Below are 20,193 nucleotides of genomic sequence, written 5' to 3' on the forward strand. Positions count from 1 at the left end.
CTGGCGATATTGATCCCTGGTATTAGTCCTGGTCTCCCGTGTTCTGTCTGGCGATATTGATCCCGGGTATTAGTCCTGGTCTCATGTGTTCTGTCTGGCGATACTGATCCCGGGTATTAGTCCTGGTCTCCCGTGTCTGTCTGGCGATATTGATCCCTGGTATTAGTCCTGGTCTCCCGTGTTCTGTCTGGCGATATTGATCCCTGGTATTAGTCCTGGTCTCCCGTGTCTGTCTGGCGATATTGATCCCTGGTATTAGTCCTGGTCTCCCGTGTTCTGTCTGGCGATATTGATCCCTGGTATTAGTCCTGGTCTCCCGTGTTCTGTCTGGCGATATTGATCCCGGGTATCAGTCCTGGTCTCCCGTGTTCTGTCTGGCGATATTGATCCCTGGTATTAGTCCTGGTCTCCCGTGTCTGTCTGGCGATATTGATCCCTGGTATTAGTCCTGGTCTCCCGTGTTCTGTCTGGTGATATTGATCCCTGGTATTAGTCTTGGTCTCCCGTGTCTGTCTGGTGATATTGATCCCTGGTATTAGTCCTGGTTTCCCGTGTCCTGTCTGGCGATACTGATCCCGGGTATTAGTCCTGGTCTCCCGTGTCTGTCTGGCGATATTGATCCCGGGTATTAGTCCTGGTTTCCCGTGTCCTGTCTGGCGATACTGATCCCGGGTATTAGTCCTGGTCTCCCGTGTCTGTCTGGCGATATTGATCCCTGGTATTAGTCCTGGTCTCCCGTGTCTGTCTGGCGATATTGATCCCTGGTATTAGTCCTGGTCTCCCGTGTTCTGTCTGGCGATATTGATCCCTGGTATTAGTCCTGGTCTCCCGTGTGCTGTCTGGCGATATTGATCCCTGGTATTAGTCCTGGTCTCCCGTGTTCTGTCTGGCGATACTGATCCCGGGTATTAGTCCTGGTCTCCCGTGTTCTGTCTGGCGATACTGATCCCGGGTATTAGTCCTGGTCTCCCGTGACAGTGAGCCCCCTGGGTGTATATGTATATGAAGTGTCTCAGGGAAGGTTGGAAAGAAGAGAGTCCCAGAGAAAGGTGGCGATGAGTGGGAGAGACTTGGAGAGGGAGAGGAGATGACGGAGGAGTGATCATTACACAGTCAGACCTACCATAGATATCTGTATTAGAAAGTGGGGCTATGGCTTTAACCCTTTCTCTGCCAAATGGGGGTGTGCAGGGGGCTTTGGAATATATAAACCACCCGGATGCAAAGCTGGCTGTTGCTGAACGATGATGCAGATAACCGCTGGCGGTGAGGAGTGGCCATGGGCAGATCACACCGTGAGAATACTGCACCAACACAACGTCACAAACAGGGCAGCTAATGCAAGGAGAGAATTCAACATCCCGTCCAGTTCAAGTTCCCTCTCCCCAAGGAGCAGGCATTGTAACTGCACATTCTGTGTCTTATCTCTGGCTGCTTTCAGCTGCATCTCTGCTGAAGCAGCCAATACTGTTTTACATTCAGCGTTAGGATGCTACGCCGCGAGTCCTGCGATACAGAACGCGTCGGAAGGCAGACAGCCGCCTCACAGTTATAGCTCATTGTATTTAACCTATGCTTTTTTAATTTTCTCCCTTAACAGCTCGAGCGGCATCCACAGTGTCTATAAAGCAACGTTCAGGCTTTGTTTCAGGAGCTGGTGATAAACAAAGCGGGACAGGTGGCAGGGAGGCGGCACGGAGAAGGGAGCAGCAGCGGCACGGAGAAGGGAGCAGAGCCGGCACGGAGAAGGGAGCAGAGCCGGCACAGAGCAGGGGGAAGGGAGCAGGGCCGGCACAGAGAAAGGAGCAGGGCCGGCACGGAGAAGGGAGCAGAGCCGGCACGGAGAAGGGAGCAGGGGGAAGGGAGCAGAGCCGGCACGGAGAAGGGAGCAGAGCCGGCACGGAGAAGGGAGCAATGCCAGCACAGAGCAGGGGGAAGGGAGCAGGGCCGGCACGGAGAAGGGAGCAGGGCCGGCACGGAGAAGGGAGCAGAGCCGGCACGGAGAAGGGAGCAGGGGGAAGGGAGCAGAGCCGGCACGGAGAAGGGAGCAGCAGCGGCACGGAGAAGGGAGCAGAGCCGGCACAGAGCAGGGGGAAGGGAGCAGAGCCGGCACAGAGCAGGGGTAAGGGTGCAGAGCCGGCACGGAGAAGGGAGCAGAGCTGGCACAGAGCAGGGGTAAGGGTGCAGAGCCGGCACGGAGAAGGGAGCAGAGCCGGCACAGAGCACGGGTAAGGGTGCAGAGCCGGCACGGAGAAGGGAGCAGAGCCGGCACGGAGAAGGGAGCAGAGCCGGCATGGAGACGGGAGCAGAGCCGGCACGGAGAAGGGAGCAGAGCCGGCACGGGGAAGGGAGCAGAGCCGGCACGGGGAAGGGAGCAGAGCCGGCACGGAGAAGGGAGCAGAGCCGGCACGGAGAAGGGAGCAGAGCCGGCACGGAGAAGGGAGCCGAGCCGGCACAGAGCAGGGGGCAGGGAGCAGAGCCGACAGAGCAGGGGGCAGGGAGCAGAGCCGGCGCAGAGCCGGCAGGGGGCAGGGAGCAGAGCCGGCACAGAGCAGGGGGCACACTGTCATGACATGGGTAGCACTGACACAGCGGGTACTCCTTGCCATGTAACACACAGTGTCTGCTAATGAGGTGGAGGGTATGCAGGGAGCATGAAATAACGTAACAAAGCGCTCCTGCTGCGGATGGCTCAGCAGCCCGCCCCGGGAGCGCCAGGACCGGGCGCCGGAGGCGTCCCCCGACTCTCTGCCTGGGAAGGACAGCACCGACTACTGCAGCTCCCAAGCAAAGAAACACAGGGCTCACAAGACAACGGTATCATTAAACACGGACCGCGCCAACGCATCCGGCGTGAGGGCGCTGCGCGGGTCACAGCGGGTCTCCTACCTCTCTCTGCAGCACCAGTTCCTTGGTGAAGAACATGGCGTCTTCGCTGAAAGGCTCGCCCTCCTGAACGCCGCTGGGGATATTCCGCGTACCTCTTGGACATTCGATGCCTGGGGGGGAAGAGCAGAAACATTTTCCGGTGAAATCTCTGGGTATATTCAACAATTTCCAAACACTTTCCCCAACACACACACACACACACACACACACACACACACACACACACACACACACACACACACACACTTCTCCTGCACTGCACCAGTTGTGTTACCACTGCTCGGATTCACACACTTGATTTATTTACGGATATGGAAACAAGCAATTAATACACAGGTGGCGGGATCAGGTTAACACAACCGGATTCAGTTTCTCAAACCAGAGCGGCGAAGAATAAAACACACACTTCACACAAAGAGGGGATTAGCTGGGACCTCTAAAAATAGAGCCCAATTTAGTGCTAATTATGTGCAACGCTGACATGCTCCAAATGGAACTCATAAAAATAAAAGAAATAAGTGCTAAATGCCACCCCACATTAATTACATTACGATGACACACTTAGCATGTGATAATTATCTGCTTATCAGTGGGATTGGTTCACTGTTGCAAGTACAGTTGAGCCATGTGGAGTGCTAGCGCATGGGGCACGGCCGTAACCCGCCATCCTGCCACGCGCTGGCGCAGGTGGCACTGCCGTAACCCGCCACCCCCCACGTGCTGGCGCAGGGGGCACTGCCGTAACCCGCCACCCCCCCACGCGCTGGCACAGTTGGCACTGCCGTAACCCGCCACCCCCCACGCGCTGGCACAGGGGGCACTGCCGTAACCCGCCACCCTGCCACGCGCTGGCGCATGGGGCACGAACGTAACCCGCCACCCTGCCACGCGCTGGCACAGGGGGCACTGCCGTGGCCCCCCCGCCCCCCCTACAGGAAGATGCACAGAGGTGCACAGGAAACATTGACGCAGCAATCCCGCTTGGTGTTTTTTTTACATTTATTTACAGGATTCGAATCGGGGGTCTTCCAGGGCTGGGGGGTGGTGGGGGGGGGGGGGGTACAGGGGGGGAGGGTACGGGGGAGCAGTGTCTAAACTAAGGAAAACAAAGGGTGTAATCAATCTGCGACAAGGAACGGCAAGAACTTTTATTTTACCCCGTTACACCTAAACACCACTGAGCTGAGAATACACTATATACGTGTGTGTGTGTGTGTGTGTGTGTGTGTGTGTGTGTGTGTGTGTGTGTGTGTGTGTGTGTGTGTGTGTGTGTGTGTGTGTGTGTGTGTGTGTGTGTGTACATTTAAAATATAAATAGATACACATTGACTGAGAGTACTGACCAAGGTCAATACAAGGGTGAGCGCTACTGACCGGAAACAGTGAGCGGGAGTTCTCGCCCCGCAGAGCTTACAATCTAAGTAGTGTAGGGGGAGACAAACGAACAATAGACTATCACGAGTGTGCAAAAAGTCCAACAGCGCGAGTGTGAACAAAGAGGGCGTCTGTGGAGCTCAATGATGCGACAGTCTGTGTTCAGGCTCGCGGTGGAGGTCCCTTTTGGAAAGGCGCGAGGAGGGGGGGGGCGTTAGGGAGCAGGGGAGCCTGGAATATAGAGGCTGGCCGGACATGAGAGAGATAGGGAGCGAGCATTGAAGACAGGTCAAGCAAAGCTGAAGCAGGATTATGCAGCGCAGTGACAGGGTGCGGTGAGGGGTCAGATACACGAGGCGGGCAGAGGTATCCCATGCGCGGAAGGGCAGCAGGAGTGCAGTAAACGCAGGATTTTAGGGAGCCCGCTAAGCAAACTGAGGAGGAGGCGGCTGATCCTGGCTGCAGCAATCAGAATAGTGTCGGGGGAAGCAGGTCGTAGGATATTACAGTAGCCCAAGCGGGAAAGAATAAGGGTACACAGCAGCATTTCAGCAGTAGACAAAGAGGAACGTTTATTTTACAGGAGTACAAATGTGAGCGGAGGGCAGGGAGGAATCCAAATGTGACACAGGCAATGAGGTGCTGCTGGGAAAGAGTGGTTAAAGGGTGGAGTAGGACCTCTGCGATGGAAATACCAGGGTCCATGACTTGGACAAAGGTTTAGCTGGTGTGACGCCCAGGGGGACATTGCTGAAGTTGGACAGGGCTGGAACAGAGATAAATTTGAGCACAGAGGTGATTCAGAAAGCCAAATCAGGACCCGCTCTTCCTTCCTTCCGTGCGGTCGCCGTTTGAATCAGGTCATCGCGCTGGCCGGACAGCCTGTAACGGTGCTGCAGACACCTTTGGTATGGCATGGGTTAAGAAATACAGGTCAGGCCTCAGCAGCTCTGGCCCTCTCTGTCCTAACACAGATAGGCAAGACCCATTAGTAATGTCATTTAGGATGTAATGGCCTTAAGGGACTAGCCGACCTGTACCAGGATTAGTGACCCGTGACAGGTCACGCTGTGACATCCCAGTCAGACAGAACCCTTCCTATAATGAATTTACAAACTGGGGAACGTGGCGCACGGACCCCAAGCATAACATCCAAACACCTTAGTTGACGGCAGATAAGAATGACCTTGCCCTCAGACCCTATTAGAACATTTAATCTGCCCGACAACCTCCTGCTTCCGCTGTGCCTGAACTCTGACACCCCGAGTATAAAGCCTGCTGCAATAAGGGTGTATATATATATATATATATATATAAATATAAAATAGATAGAGATTGCACCTAGTTTTGCTGAACAAATATCAGGCAGTAGTGATTTTGTATATTTGATATAAACACCAAAATAAATCTAATAGTATTACTCACAATAACCTAGTATACATATACACTATATATATATATTTTTAATTGTTTTAATGGTATCAATGAAAGTGCCACTTGTTAATGTTTCAGTACCTGCTGCTGTTCCCCGGGAGTTTTTATATCCACAGCTCCTCGTGTCTGGATAAGATATCCGAGATCCCCGAGGAGTAGCTGTTATTACTTTGGCCTACAGTGCTTAAGGTCGGCACTGCGGCCCCACCGCCGGGAGGAGGGTGCCCCACCGCCGGGAGGAGGGTGCCCCACCGCCGGGAGGAGGGTGCCCCACCGCCGGGAGGAGGGTGCCCCACCGCCGGGAGGAGGGTGCCCCACCGCCGGGAGGAGGGTGCCCCACCGCCGGGAGGAGGGTGCCCCACCGCCGGGAGGAGGGTGCCCCACCGCCGGGAGGAGGGTGCCCCACCGCCGGGAGGAGGGTGCCCCACCGCCGGGAGGAGGGTGCCCCACCGCCAGTGTGCCCCACCGCCGGGAGGAGGGTGCCCCACCGCCGGGAGGAGGGTGCCCCACCGCCGGGAGGAGGGTGCCCCACCGCCAGTGTGCCCCACCGCCGGGAGGAGGGTGCCCCACCGCCGGGAGGAGGGTGCCCCACCGCCGGGAGGAGGGTGCCCCACCGCCGGGAGGAGGGTGCCCCACCGCCGGGAGGAGGGTGCCCCACCGCCGGGAGGAGGGTGCCCCACCGCCGGGAGGAGGGTGCCCCACCGCCGGGAGGAGGGTGCCCCACCGCCAGGAGGAGGGTGGCACCCCAGTATTGGCTGCACTGGACTGTAACGTGTGCTGGAGCGATAGTCCGCTCGCGAAGAAGACAGCAGGAAGTTATAAACACATTTCTATTAGTTTTTTTATACGAGCGATTGAAATGAACGCCATTGATTTATGTCTCAGCCTTTGCAGAATGTAAAGGATAATTTAAAGGTCAGCGGAGGAGGAGGAGGAGGAGGAGGAGGAGGAGGAGGAGGGACACGTGGCCGGCGCTGGTTCTCAGCGCGTATGGATTCGGGTTCCAAGGCATCGATAGAAGAAGATGCTCGTGAACCAGAAACATGGAACGCAAAGGATTCGGGGGGGTTTCACGTTTATTACAGTTTTATTAAATTGCTACGTAAATAAATCCACGCGGTCCCATAACGCGAGGTATCGCCAGCCTGCGGCACGCGTCATTAACTCCCTCAGTGCTGGAGAGGATTCCAGAGATGCAGCAGAAAGATCTCCCCCCTCCCCCCCCCCACAACACACACAGGGGAAAAGCAAAGGGCATCTGTGTAACCCCGTCACTGCCAGCCTGCACTATGTGTAACCCCGTCACTGCCAGCCTGCACTATGTGTAACCCCGTCACTGCCAGCCTGCACTATGTGTAACCCCGTCACTGCCAGCCTGCACTATGTGTAACCCCGTCACTGCCAGCCTGCCCTGCACTGTGTGTAACCCCGTCACTGCCAGCCTGCACTATGTGTAACCCCGTCACTGCCAGCCTGCACTATGTGTAACCCCGTCACTGCCAGCCTGCACTATGTGTAACCCCGTCACTGCCAGCCTGCACTATGTGTAACCCCGTCACTGCCAGCCTGCCCTGCGTGTAACCCCGTCACTGCCAGCCTGCCCTGCACTGTGTGTAACCCCGTCACTGCCAGCCTGCCCTGCACTGTGTGTAACCCCGTCACTGCCAGCCTGCCCTGCACTGTGTGTAACCCCGTCACTGCCAGCCTGCCCTGCACTGTGTGTAACCCCGTCACTGCCAGCCTGCACTATGTGTAACCCTGTCACTGCCAGCCTGCCCTGCACTGTGTGTAACCCCGTCACTGCCAGCCTGCCCTGCACTGTGTGTAACCCCGTCACTGCCAGCCTGCCCTGCACTGTGTGTAACCCCGTCACTGCCAGCCTGCCCTGCACTATGTGTATCCCCGTCACTGCCAGCCTGCCCTGCACTGTGTGTAACCCTGTCACTGCCAGCCTGCCCTGCACTGTGTGTAACCCCGTCACTGCCAGCCTGCCCTGCACTGTGTGCAACCCCGTCACTGCCAGCCTGCCCTGCACTGTGTGTAACCCCGTCACTGCCAGCCTGCCCTGCACTGTGTGTAACCCCGTCACTGCCAGCCTGCCCTGCACTATGTGTAACCCCGTCACTGCCAGCCTGCCCTGCACTGTGTGTAACCCCGTCACTGCCAGCCTGCCCTGCACTGTGTGTAACCCCGTCACTGCCAGCCTGCCCTGCACTGTGTGTAACTCCGTCACTGCCAGCCTGCCCTGCACTATGTGTAACCCCGTCACTGCCAGCCTGCCCTGCACTGTGTGTAACCCCGTCACTGCCAGCCTGCCCTGCACTATGTGTAACCCCGTCACTGCCAGCCTGCCCTGCACTGTGTGCAACCCCGTCACTGCCAGCCTGCCCTGCACTGTGTGTAACCCCGTCACTGCCAGCCTGCCCTGCACTGTGTGTAACCCCGTCACTGCCAGCCTGCCCTGCACTGTGTGTAACCCCGTCACTGCCAGCCTGCCCTGCACTATGTGTAACCCCGTCACTGCCAGCCTGCCCTGCACTGTGTGTAACCCCGTCACTGCCAGCCTGCCCTGCACTGTGTTTAACCCCGTCACTGCCAGCCTGCCCTATGTGTAACCCCGTCACTGCCAGCCTGCACTGCACTATGTGTAACCCCGTCACTGCCAGCCTGCCCTGCACTATGTGTAACCCTGTCACTGCCAGCCTGCCCTGCACTGTGTGTAACCCCGTCACTGCCAGCCTGCCCTGCACTATGTGTAACCCTGTCACTGCCAGCCTGCCCTGCACTGTGTGTAACCCCGTCACTGCCAGCCTGCCCTGCACTGTGTGTAACCCCGTCACTGCCAGCCTGCCCTGCACAGGGAACTGGTGCTGGCCTCTCTGGTACTGAAAGGTTTCATTTAAAGTAAGCAGATCGCGTCTCTCATTCCTTGTCCTGCAAATGTCAGAGGTAACGCCGACCTCGCCCACGGCAACGCCGACCTCGCCCGCGGCAACGCCGACCTCGCCCGCGGCAACGCCGACCTCGCCCGCGGCAACGCCGACCTCGCCCGCGGCAACGCCGACCTCGCCCGCGGCAACGCCAACCTCGCCCGCGGCAACGCCAACCTCGCCCGCGGCAACGCCAACCTCGCCCGCGGCAACGCACAGAGCTCTGGCTGCTGTGCTGAGGCCTCTGCGGCGGCTGTGCGCAGCGATCCAGAAACGCCGCTCACACCTGCCAGTCGAGCCCGTCACTTTGTGACAGACGCACAAATCCAATCTAAACAGCAGTCAGGGCCGCCGGGCAGAGGGGGGATTTAACCCCGCCACCGCCGGAGGAGAGATATTATATATACACAGGAGAAGGCAGCAAGCACAACCCTAACTCACGTTACTGGTGTGACTATGTTTCATTTAGGGTTGTGCTTGCTGGCTATGTGCAATATATGTGTGTGTGCGTGTGCGTGTAATATACGTGAGTGTATATATTACACACACACACACACACACACACACACACACACACACACACACACACACACACACACACACACACACACACACACGGTTGTGTGTTGGCTAGCACCCTTGTTTTTGTTCAGCTGCTTATGGGTTCTTGAGAGAGGCTCCAGAGGGTCGCCTCAACGTGGAGTCCATAAGACACTTTTTGGTGCGTTACACGCACACGCACACGCACACACACACACGCACACACACGTTTTCTGCCTCTGTAACCCACCATTTATTACAGGCACAGGGTACTACACTAGGTGTGGGGCTATGAAATGATTAGAAGCCCCTCTGGCAAGGCAGGGGTTAATACCGCAGTGCTTTGATTTTCACGTGATTCTCACGCACACGCGTGTCAGCGCAGGGCTGCGCTATTATTCGGACGGTGAATAATACAAAATCGCTGCTCCGGCTGTTACCAGACGTCGCGGCACTTCATGGTATACGCCAACTCACCATCGCTACTCACGCCCACCTATTAACCCCTTGTATGCCAAAGGGGGCTGCCGCGCATTGCTTAGTCACTTAATAGGAAGGAGGCCGCAGATCAGTCGGATGTCCACGTCTGGTCGCCGGTTAATAGGAAGAAGGCCACGGTTCAGTCGGATGTCCACGTCTGGTCGCCGGTTAATAGGAAGGAGGCCACGGTTCAGTCAGATGTCCATGTCTGGTCGCCGGTTAATAGGAAGGAGGCCACGGTTCAGTCGGATGTCCACGTCTGGTCGCCGGTTAATAGGAAGGAGGCCACGGTTCAGTCGGATGTCCATGTCTGGTCGCCGGTTAATAGGAAGGAGGCCACGGTTCAGTCGGATGTCCACGTCTGGTCGCCGGTTAATAGGAAGGATGCCACGGTTCAGTCGGATGCCCACGTCTGGTCGCTGGTTAATAGGAAGGATGCCACGGTTCAGTCGGATGCCCACGTCTGGTCGCTGGTTATTAGGAAGGATGCCACGGTTCAGTCGGATGTCCACGTCTGGTCGCCGGTTAATAGGAAGGAGGCCACGGTTCAGTCGGATGTCCACGTCTGGTCGCTGGTTAATAGAAAGGAGGCCACGGTTCAGTCGGATGTCCACATCTGGTCGTCGGTTAATAGGAAGGAGGCCACTGTTCAGTCGGATTTCCACGTGTGGTCGCTGGTTAATAGGAAGGATGTCGCAATTCAGTCGGATGTCCACGTCTGGTCGCCGGTTAATAGGAAGGATGTCGCAATTCAGTCGGATGTCCACGTGTGGTTGATGGTTAATAGGACGGATGTCGCAGTTCAGTCGGATGTCCACGTGTGGTCGCTGGTTAATAGTAAGGATGTCGCAGTTCAGTCGTATGTCCATGTGTGGTTGATGGTTAATAGGAAGGAGGCCGCAGTTCAGTCGTATGTCCACGTGTGGTTGATGGTTAATAGGAAGGAGGCCGCAGTTCAGTCGGATGTCCACGTGTGGTTGATGGTTAATAGGAAGGATGCCACGGTTCAGTCGGATGCCCACGTCTGGTCGCCGGTTAATAGGAAGGAGGCCACGGTTCAGTCGGATGTCCACGTCTGGTCGCCGGTTAATAGGAAGGAGGCCACGGTTCAGTCGGATGTCCACGTCTGGTCGCTGGTTAATAGAAAGGAGGCCACGGTTCAGTCGGATGTCCACATCTGGTCGTCGGTTAATAGGAAGGAGGCCACTGTTCAGTCGGATGTCCACGTGTGGTCGCTGGTTAATAGGAAGGAGGCCACTGTTCAGTCGGATGTCAACGTCTGGTCGCTGGTTAATAGAAAGGAGGCCACGGTTCAGTCGGATGTCCACGTCTGGTCGTCGGTTAATAGGAAGGAGGCCACTGTTCAGTCGGATGTCCACGTGTGGTCGCTGGTTAATAGGAAGGATGTCGCAATTCAGTCGGATGTCCACGTCTGGTCGCCGGTTAATAGGAAGGATGTCGCAATTCAGTCGGATGTCCACGTGTGGTTGATGGTTAATAGGACGGATGTCGCAGTTCAGTCGGATGTCCACGTGTGGTCGCTGGTTAATAGGAAGGATGTCGCAATTCAGTCGTATGTCCACGTGTGGTTGATGGTTAATAGGAAGGATGTCGCAATTCAGTCGTATGTCCATGTGTGGTTGATGGTTAATAGGACGGATGTCGCAGTTCAGTCGGATGTCCACGTGTGGTCGCTGGTTAATAGGAAGGATGTCGCAATTCAGTCGGATGTCCACGTGTGGTCGCTGGTTAATAGGAAGGATGTCGCAATTCAGTCGTATGTCCATGTGTGGTTGATGGTTAATAGGACGGATGTCGCAGTTCAGTCGGATGTCCACGTGTGGTTGCTGGTTAATAGTAAGGATGTCGCAGTTCAGTCGTATGTCCATGTGTGGTTGATGGTTAATAGGAAGGAGGCCGCAGTTCAGTCGGATGTCCACGTGTGGTTGATGGTTAATAGGAAGGATGCCACGGTTCAGTCGGATGTACAAGCCCAGCCACAAAAGGAACTTTAATTTTCTTTGTCTATTGTTTTTTTCTCTATAAAACGGGCACATCAACTTCTGCACAACCATTTAATTTAGGAAACGTTTGCCCCGATTTAAAAAATAAATATAAATAAATTCATCCGGTTAGGAATTGTTTGTTGTCAAATATTTTTACCAATGTAATCCTGGCACGGCCAAAAGTGCCCACCCCTACATTAATACCCCTCCATTAATACCCCCACATTACTACCCCTACATTAATACCCCCACCGGGGCTGGCCATAAGAAAGCTCCTTCACTCCCATTACTCAACTTTAAAACCCTTCTATCCATTAACCTCCTTACACTTCCGTGCTTCCGCCGCTGCGCACAGATCGGCTGCTACAATCTTTGGGCCCATTCTTCTCCGAGAAGCCACATCGCTGCAGACCTGTCAACTCTTCCTAATTTTTAGTCGGTCCCAGATTTTTGCATCAATGATCTCTGACCTCTGACCTTCTCCCCTCACTGCCCCTTACCTGTGGAACCCATTATACACCCAGCACCTTCTCTCCCCACCTTGAATACAAAACAAACTCGCCTCTTAACATACCACTTAGATTGTAAGCTCTCCGGGGCAGGGATTTCTTTTCCTTATTGTGTGACTTTGCGGCGCCTATTGTATAATAATTCCCTGTGCTGTGTTCTCTCTCTTGTAAAGCGCAGATACACTGTGGATTGTGAACTTTTTCGCCGAAGCTCGAATTTGCAGTGAAAACGGCAAAATGTTCGCAAAAATCAGAGACTTGTACAAATTGGGAATTTAATTAAAACATTCTGGGCATTGAGAACATTTGCTGATATTCTGACATTTTTAATAAAATATTAAATTAAAAAAAAAAAAATCAGAAAAGAAATAAAAATTACCAAAATTGGACAATTATGCTTGTATTTTTAACCCTGAAAGCTCCTTGAATTTTTTTTGCCTACATTTCAAAAATGTGGAAAAAAAACAAAAAAACCCTGCAAAACAAACAAATTTGCGATTCCAGCGCCTTTCTCTACTAGAGCGTAAGTTCTTCAACCGGGAGATTCAGACTGTAAATGTATACACACACCGCATTGCGTGCACGCCACACATCAACGGTATAAAAACAAACTGTGTTATATAAAGTAAAACTGAGCCGCAGGCTTCCCTGGCAGTGAATGGGTTAACGGCGCAATAACATGGCGGCATACAACGCGCGCATAGCTGAAGGACAGAGGATTCCCATCAGGTTGTTAGAGAAATGCTAGAAAGAAACTCTCTCTCTGGCACATGGAATTTGTTACAAACCATTTGCCTCAGAAATCTTTATGCGTCTGATTATCTTGGACACAATCCTGTGTTTCCCCCGAATACCGAGGTTTTCGCCTCTCGCCTCTCTCCTCTCGCTCTCTCCTCTCTCCTCTCTCCTCTCGCTCTCTCGCTCTCTCCTCCCGCTCTCTCCTCTCGCTCTCTCCTCCCGCTCTCTCCTCCCGCTCTCTCCTCCCGCTCTCTCCTCTCGCTCTCTCCTCTCGCTCTCTCCTCTCGCTCTCTCCTCTCGCTCTCTCCTCTCGCTCTCGCCTCTCAGCTCTCGCCTCTCGCTCTCTCCTCCCGCTCTCTCCTCTCGCTCTCTCCTCCCGCTCTCTCCTCTCGCTCTCTCGCTCTCTCCTCTCGCTCTCGCCTCTCAGCTCTCGCTCTCTCCTCTCGCCTCTCGCTCTCTCCTCCCGCTCTCTCCTCTCGCTCTCTCCTCTCGCTCTCTCGCTCTCTCCTCTCGCTCTCTCCTCTCGCTCTCGCCTCTCAGCTCTCGCTCTCTCCTCTCGCTCTCTCCTCCCGCTCTCTCCTCTCGCTCTCTCCTCTCGCTCTCTCCTCTCGCTCTCGCCTCTCGCTCTCTCCTCTCGCCTCTCGCTCTCTCCTCTCGCTCTCGCCTCTCAGCTCTCGCTCTCTCCTCTCGCCTCTCGCTCTCTCCTCTCGCTCTCTCCTCCCGCTCTCTCCTCTCGCTCTCTCCTCCCGCTCTCTCCTCCCGCTCTCTCCTCTCGCTCTCTCCTCCCGCTCTCTCCTCTCGCTCTCTCCTCTCGCTCTCGCCTCCCGCTCTCGCTCTCTCGCTCTCTCCTCTCGCTCTCTCCTCTCGCTCTCTCCTCTCGCTCTCTCCTCTCGCTCTCTCCTCTCGCTCTCTCCTCTCGCTCTCTCCTCTCGCTCTCTCCTCTCGCTCTCTCCTCCCGCTCTCTCGTCCCGCTCTCTCCTCTCGCTCTCTCCTCTCGCTCTCTCCTCTCGCTCTCGCCTCTCGCTCTCGCCTCTCAGCTCTCGCCTCTCAGCTTCATCTCTATCAGCTGGAAATACATTTCATCTTCCCTTTTACGCTGTTCTGCAGCACTGGCACAAACAGAAAGCAGCTGGGACTTTTATGTGGCTTTTTGCTTTATTTCTCCGGTTTTATCTGTTTCCTTAACCAGAGCTGTGGCAGCAACCCCACGATCTCTCCCCGGGGCGGGCGCCGGCGCAGGACGGCGCCATTCTGCCTGCGCTGCTTTCATGTGAATGCAGGAGCAGGGTTACTGGCGATGCACTTCTGCACCCCAGGCTGTGCTGAAAAGCTGCGCAATGCCGCAAGCGGAAGTGTACAGGGGTCCATGTGACCCCCTGCTCATTTGCATGTCATTTCCCAGAATCCCTGGCTGCAATGGAAGCACTGTATGCCAAGATATAATGGGGAAGAGCAGGGTTGCAGACGTGAACTCACACACACGTGGTATTTTTATTTGATGTGAATGTGAAAAGTGTGCGAAATGTGCAATTTTTTAGACTTTTTTTTTTATAATTTTTTTTACGTGAAACACTTTCACCGGTTATCACCGGTTATCACCGGGATCACGTTTACCGCAAACGTGGGAAAAATTTCATCCGTAAACCGTTTATGAAATATTTTACCAGGACAAAAACAATTGAGAGTTACCTTTCGTTTTCAAGTATGCCCTGGGCACAGAGTAATGATTACAAGTTAGTTACAGACCGGTTTAAAGCAGGAGACTGCCGAGGTCTCGGAGGGACTGAGAAAGGAAGCGGATTTGAGGGCCTCGGGTAAATTGTCCCAGCAGTGGGGGGGGGGGGGGGGGGGTTGCAGGTTTCTGGAGGCTGATCTCAGGAGATAAGTGCAGGGTACAGGGGGGGGGGGGGGGGGGGTGAGAAGCCTGCTCAGGTGATTGGGTAACTTGCCCAAAAAGTATTGGAAGGTGAGACAGGAAAGATGTACGTTGCATTTGGCCTGTCCGGGCACACAGTGGTCCCTAAAATAATATGCGTCAGTACATAGCGCTGCAGAGCCTGTCCCGGGACACAGTGGTCCCTAAAATAATATGCGTCAGTACATAGCGCTGCAGAGCCTGTCCCGGCACACACCAACAAGACTCTGACCTGAACAGCTCACAATTTAATTCTCGGTGCATGAGGACAGAGGTCACGGGGAATCGGCCCCGGGATTCGAGGCAATCTGGCAAAAAATGGGTTAAAAGCAATGTGAGATCGTGCGTTCCTCTTTCCCCACCACCCAGACCAGCTAGAGATCAAGCCCACGCCTATTACATGTGTCACGCAATTTACACGCAGAGGAAATAATCATTGTACACTAATGGGCTACACACATGGGGCAGGGAGGACCGCTAGAACTTTTTTTGCCGTAACCTCTGGAGCGTCTGTTGGATGTCACAATGCTCGGCACGCCGAGTGCCGAGGAACTCCGGACTGGTCATTACCAAGCGGCTGAAGTCATTAAAGAAATGTTGCTCATGCTCCACCGCTGCTGCATCCCTTATAGAAAACAGGAGACGCCAATCTGTACAGAACCCAACTGTACCAATGCCCATGATACTTCTTTACCGCGATTCCTGCATCTACAGGGGCAGGCCTGCCTAGTACCAGCGGTAAGGGCCGCTTCCAAAAAGCAGGTGTACGACTTTAGGGAAAAGCTATTTTAACTATATTTGAGAAATATGTATACGAGAGAGAGAGAGAGTGCGAGAGAGAGAGCGCGAGAGAGAGCGCGAGAGAGAGCGCGAGAGAGAGCGCGAGAGAGAGCGCGAGAGAGAGCGCGAGAGAGAGCGAGAGAGAGCGAGAGCGAGAGAGAGAGAGCTGCCTTCCTGGTTTTAATGGGGGAATGAAAAAGGCCATCCAATAGGAAGCTAGAATTGATGGGGTAAACCGAGATTTGGACGCCATTTTGTTTCCCCTGAGGGAGATTTATGTATATCGGGAATGGGAGGGAGCCCCTCCCCAGGGAGCCGCCCCCCCAGGAGTGCCTACTCCTCCCCATCTCCCCCCCGGAGATGAGTCGTGGTATTTGGATCCCAACCCATAAAAAAAAAAAAACAGTATGAGTTACTTCTCCGTTAACCTATTAACCACATCATGGCCATTGGCTGGATACGGACGCATACCTGTAACCCCTTCACAGCCAGCATCCCACCACGGCGGTGGGCGCGTTGCGCACAGAAGCAGCCAGGGCTCTCGGAGAACGCACCTTCGCCCCTGGCACCGGGCCACCACATTTCCATTAGGGAGGCCAAGAATTTGGCTGACTAAGGCTCACGGAGTAAATCTAATAAAAGGCTTTTCCCTTCCATCTCGCAGAGCAGGTCATATGAAGTTGTCAGCCTGCCAAGCAGCTCTGGGCATCGGCAGCAACACAATTTGTTGACTTGCCACTTAGGAATCATGCGATGAGCAGCAGGTTTGGAGATGAGGGGCGGTGGGGGCCTCCACTTTATTACTTAATGGGCTCAGGGAGAGAGGGCTGTTATGGGACGCTGGATGCAATGTCACCTTACTAAAGCACGCAGCCAGTCAGACACTTAACACTAGGACAGTAACCCCTTGGCTGCTGGCAGGGCCTGCAATGCACAGCACCTACTTAAAAGGCCTCCGCATACGATCCAAGTGAGCTCACGGGAGTGACATTGTTATTAACACATTAAACCTGGGTAACAAAATTCCTGAGCATTTGTTTTAAAAGTTTAATCTATTTCCTGGTAATCAGGTCATTTGAAATGAGAAGGGGTTTTGTTCCTCTTATGTTGATGATATATATATATATATATATCATAATACTGAGTGCTCATTTGCATGTCATTTCCCAGAATCCCTTGCTGCAGTGGAAGTGCTGTATGCTGGGTGATAATGGGGAAAGGCGGGGTTGCAGACCTGCCTAAGACATGCAGATGAGCATACAGTTGTATTTGCATATATACAACTCGCCACACAAAAAAATCTACTCGCCACCTAGTACCAAACGTGTGCTGCTTGGGCCAATATTTACTCGCCCGGGAGTTAAATCCACTCGCCCGGGGCGAGCAAATGTATAGGTTTGTCGAACACTGTATGTATATATATATATATATATATATATATATATATATATATATATATATAATTTATTTTTTCTGTGCGCTGAATTCTCCTATCAATTGCAACAGAACTTAAAATCTAATTAACTATTTGGTATGTTTCTGTGAGATGATTAGGCAAAACCCTCCCTTAATTGTTAGACAAATGCATGTGATCAGAGTATTTAAGACAGTCTATCCTCGCTGTGAGCCACATGGCTGTGTGTAACATCAAAGTGTCACATTTAAAAAGTGTGTGTAGAGTTAATTTTGGAGTTGAAATTGGAGGTGAAGATTGGAGGAAGATCTGGACTCTGCACAACAACAACTCTGCAGCTGTGAGAACTTTATTTTCTAAATGCTGTGATTCTTTGTACTCTTCCTATCCTCCAATACCTGGACTGTCTCTCCTCCTGCATCTCACTATGCCCTCTCCTCCTGCATCTCACTATGCCCTCTCCTCCTGCATCTCACTATGCCCTCTCCTACTGCTTCTCACTATGCCCTCTCCTACTGCTTCTCACTATGCCCTCTCCTCCTGCATCTCACTATGCCCTCTCCTCCTGCATCTCACTATGCCCTCCCTCCTGCGTCTCACTATGCCTCCCTATTGCTTTTTGTTTACCGTTTCCTCACTCCTTTGTGAACATTTCTGTTCTCTCCAACTTCCCCACGCCCCCATTATTTATACACCTCTCTCCCAACAACTTCTTTACCCCTCAATAAAAAAAACACCCACACAAATCCTCTATTCACACCCTCTATCTACTCCTTCCGGCTGCAGGGGATCTCCCCTAAGCCTGAACCCAGACACACACACACCCGCTCTCACCCACACCTCCCTGCCATCGCTTACCCTGTAAATTGTGTTAACTTTCTGATTTAATACTGACTAACCTTAAAACTCGCCCCACACATCAAGCATCCCAACAGTCTGCACTCATGGCTATTGTCCCACACCCACACCCACTCCTACCACACATTGTGGCCAGGCACTGCCATCTACAGCACTTATTCCCCCACCTGCTGCCTCTGCAAGTCTCCCAACATACCACTTAGATTGTAAGCTCTTCGGGGCAGGGATTTCCTTTCCTATTGTCTGCTACTGCTGCACTTATTGTATTATTATAATTCCCTGTACTGTATTCTTTGTGAAGCGCCGAGTACACTTATGGTACTATATAAATAAAGATATACAACTATATATAAATATATGTATATATAATCTTTTAACCAATGTATATACAAACCGTCTATGCTGTTATTTAAGTCACCATTGTCATTTCATGCATAATTAGATTTTCTTTTATGGACGTAGTGACCCAAGGAAAAACCCATATAGAAATGAATAAAAAGTGGAGTAAGACACAGTGCTAGTGGCCGTATCGGTGCCGGAGAAATGTTAATTAGTTGCAGTTTTTAAAAATATGTATTTTAGGTGACGAACATTAGGGAAATTCGCAGAATTAATTATTTGATACAGAGCTTTCCAAATCGCAGAGGGATCCTTATTCCTGTGACGAAAACAGAAATAAGGACAATATCCAGAGACCATTAATTGGTAGCAAGGTGGGACTGGCCCCGCAAGGAGAAGGATTCACACGCGAGGCAAGGAACAGTAACAACCCGCAGGGAGAAGGACTCACACGCGAGGCAAGGTACAGTAACAACCCGCAGGGAGAAGGACTCACACGCGAGGCAAGGTACAGTAACAACCCGCAGGGAGAAGGACTCACACGCGAGGCAAGGTACAGTAACAACCCGCAGGGAGAAGGACTCACACGCGAGGCAAGGTACAGTAACAACCCGCAGGGAGAAGGACTCACACGCGAGGCAAGGTACAGTAACAACCCGCAGGGAGAAGGACTCACACGCGAGGCAAGGTACAGTAACAACCCGCAGGGAGAAGGACTCACACGCGAGGCAAGGTACAGTAACAACCCGCAGGGAGAAGGACTCACACGCGAGGCAAGGTACAGTAACAACCCGCAGGGAGAAGGACTCACACGCGAGGCAAGGTACAGTAACAACCCGCAGGGAGAAGGACTCACACGCGAGGCAAGGTACAGTAACAACCCGCAGGGAGAAGGACTCACACGCGAGGCAAGGTACAGTAACAACCCGCAGGGAGAAGGAGTCACACGCGAGGCAAGGTACAGTAACAACCCGCAGGGAGAAGGACTCACACGCGAGGCAAGGTACAGTAACAACCCGCAGGGAGAAGGACTCACACGCGAGGCAAGGTACAGTAACAACCCGCAGGGAGAAGGACTCACACGCGAGGCAAGGTACAGTAACAACCCGCAGGGAGAAGTCACACGCGAGGCAAGGTACAGTAACAACCCGCAGGGAGAAGGAGTCACACGCGAGGCAAGGTACAGTAACAACCCGCAGGGAGAAGGACTCACACGCGAGGCAAGGTACAGTAACAACCCGCAGGGAGAAGGACTCACACGCGAGGCAAGGTACAGTAACAACCCGCAGGGAGAAGGAGTCACACGCGAGGCAAGGTACAGTAACAACCCGCAGGGAGAAGGACTCACACGCGAGGCAAGGTACAGTAACAACCCGCAGGGAGAAGGACTCACACGCGAGGCAAGGTACAGTAACAACCCGCAGGGAGAAGGACTCACACGCGAGGCAAGGTACAGTAACAACCCGCAGGGAGAAGGACTCACACGCGAGGCAAGGTACAGTAACAACCCGCAGGGAGGAGTCACACGCGAGGCAAGGTACAGTAACAACCCGCAGGGAGAAGGACTCACACGCGAGGCAAGGTACAGTAACAACCCGCAGGGAGAAGGACTCACACGCGAGGCAAGGTACAGTAACAGCCCGCAGGGAGAAGGACTCACACGCGAGGCAAGGTACAGTAACAACCCGCAGGGAGAAGGAGTCACACGCGAGGCAAGGTACAGTAACAACCCGCAGGGAGAAGGACTCACACGCGAGGCAAGGTACAGTAACAACCCGCAGGGAGAAGGACTCACACGCGAGGCAAGGTACAGTAACAGCCCGCAGGGAGAAGGACTCACACGCGAGGCAAGGTACAGTAACAACCCGCAGGGAGAAGGACTCACACGCGAGGCAAGGTACAGTAACAACCCGCAGGGAGAAGGACTCACACGCGAGGCAAGGTACAGTAACAACCCGCAGGGAGAAGGAGTCACACGCGAGGCAAG

At 53.7% G+C, this 20,193-nt stretch overlaps 1 protein-coding gene across 2 annotated transcripts in view; it reads right to left on the reverse strand.

Moving 5' to 3' along the window:
• The window catches only part of SND1 (staphylococcal nuclease and tudor domain containing 1), an 810,790-nt gene that overhangs the window by 219,550 nt on the left and 571,047 nt on the right, over positions 1-20,193 (reverse strand). For both annotated transcript variants that reach the window (XM_075599279.1, XM_075599278.1), the window contains exon 16: positions 2,890-2,999. In XM_075599279.1, coding sequence (XP_075455394.1) covers positions 2,890-2,999 — 110 coding nt within the window. The remainder of the gene's footprint in view (positions 1-2,889; positions 3,000-20,193) is intronic.

The sequence above is a fragment of the Ascaphus truei genome, chromosome 5 (genome assembly GCF_040206685.1).
Source record: "Ascaphus truei isolate aAscTru1 chromosome 5, aAscTru1.hap1, whole genome shotgun sequence".
NCBI classification, from domain to species: domain Eukaryota; kingdom Metazoa; phylum Chordata; class Amphibia; order Anura; family Ascaphidae; genus Ascaphus; species Ascaphus truei.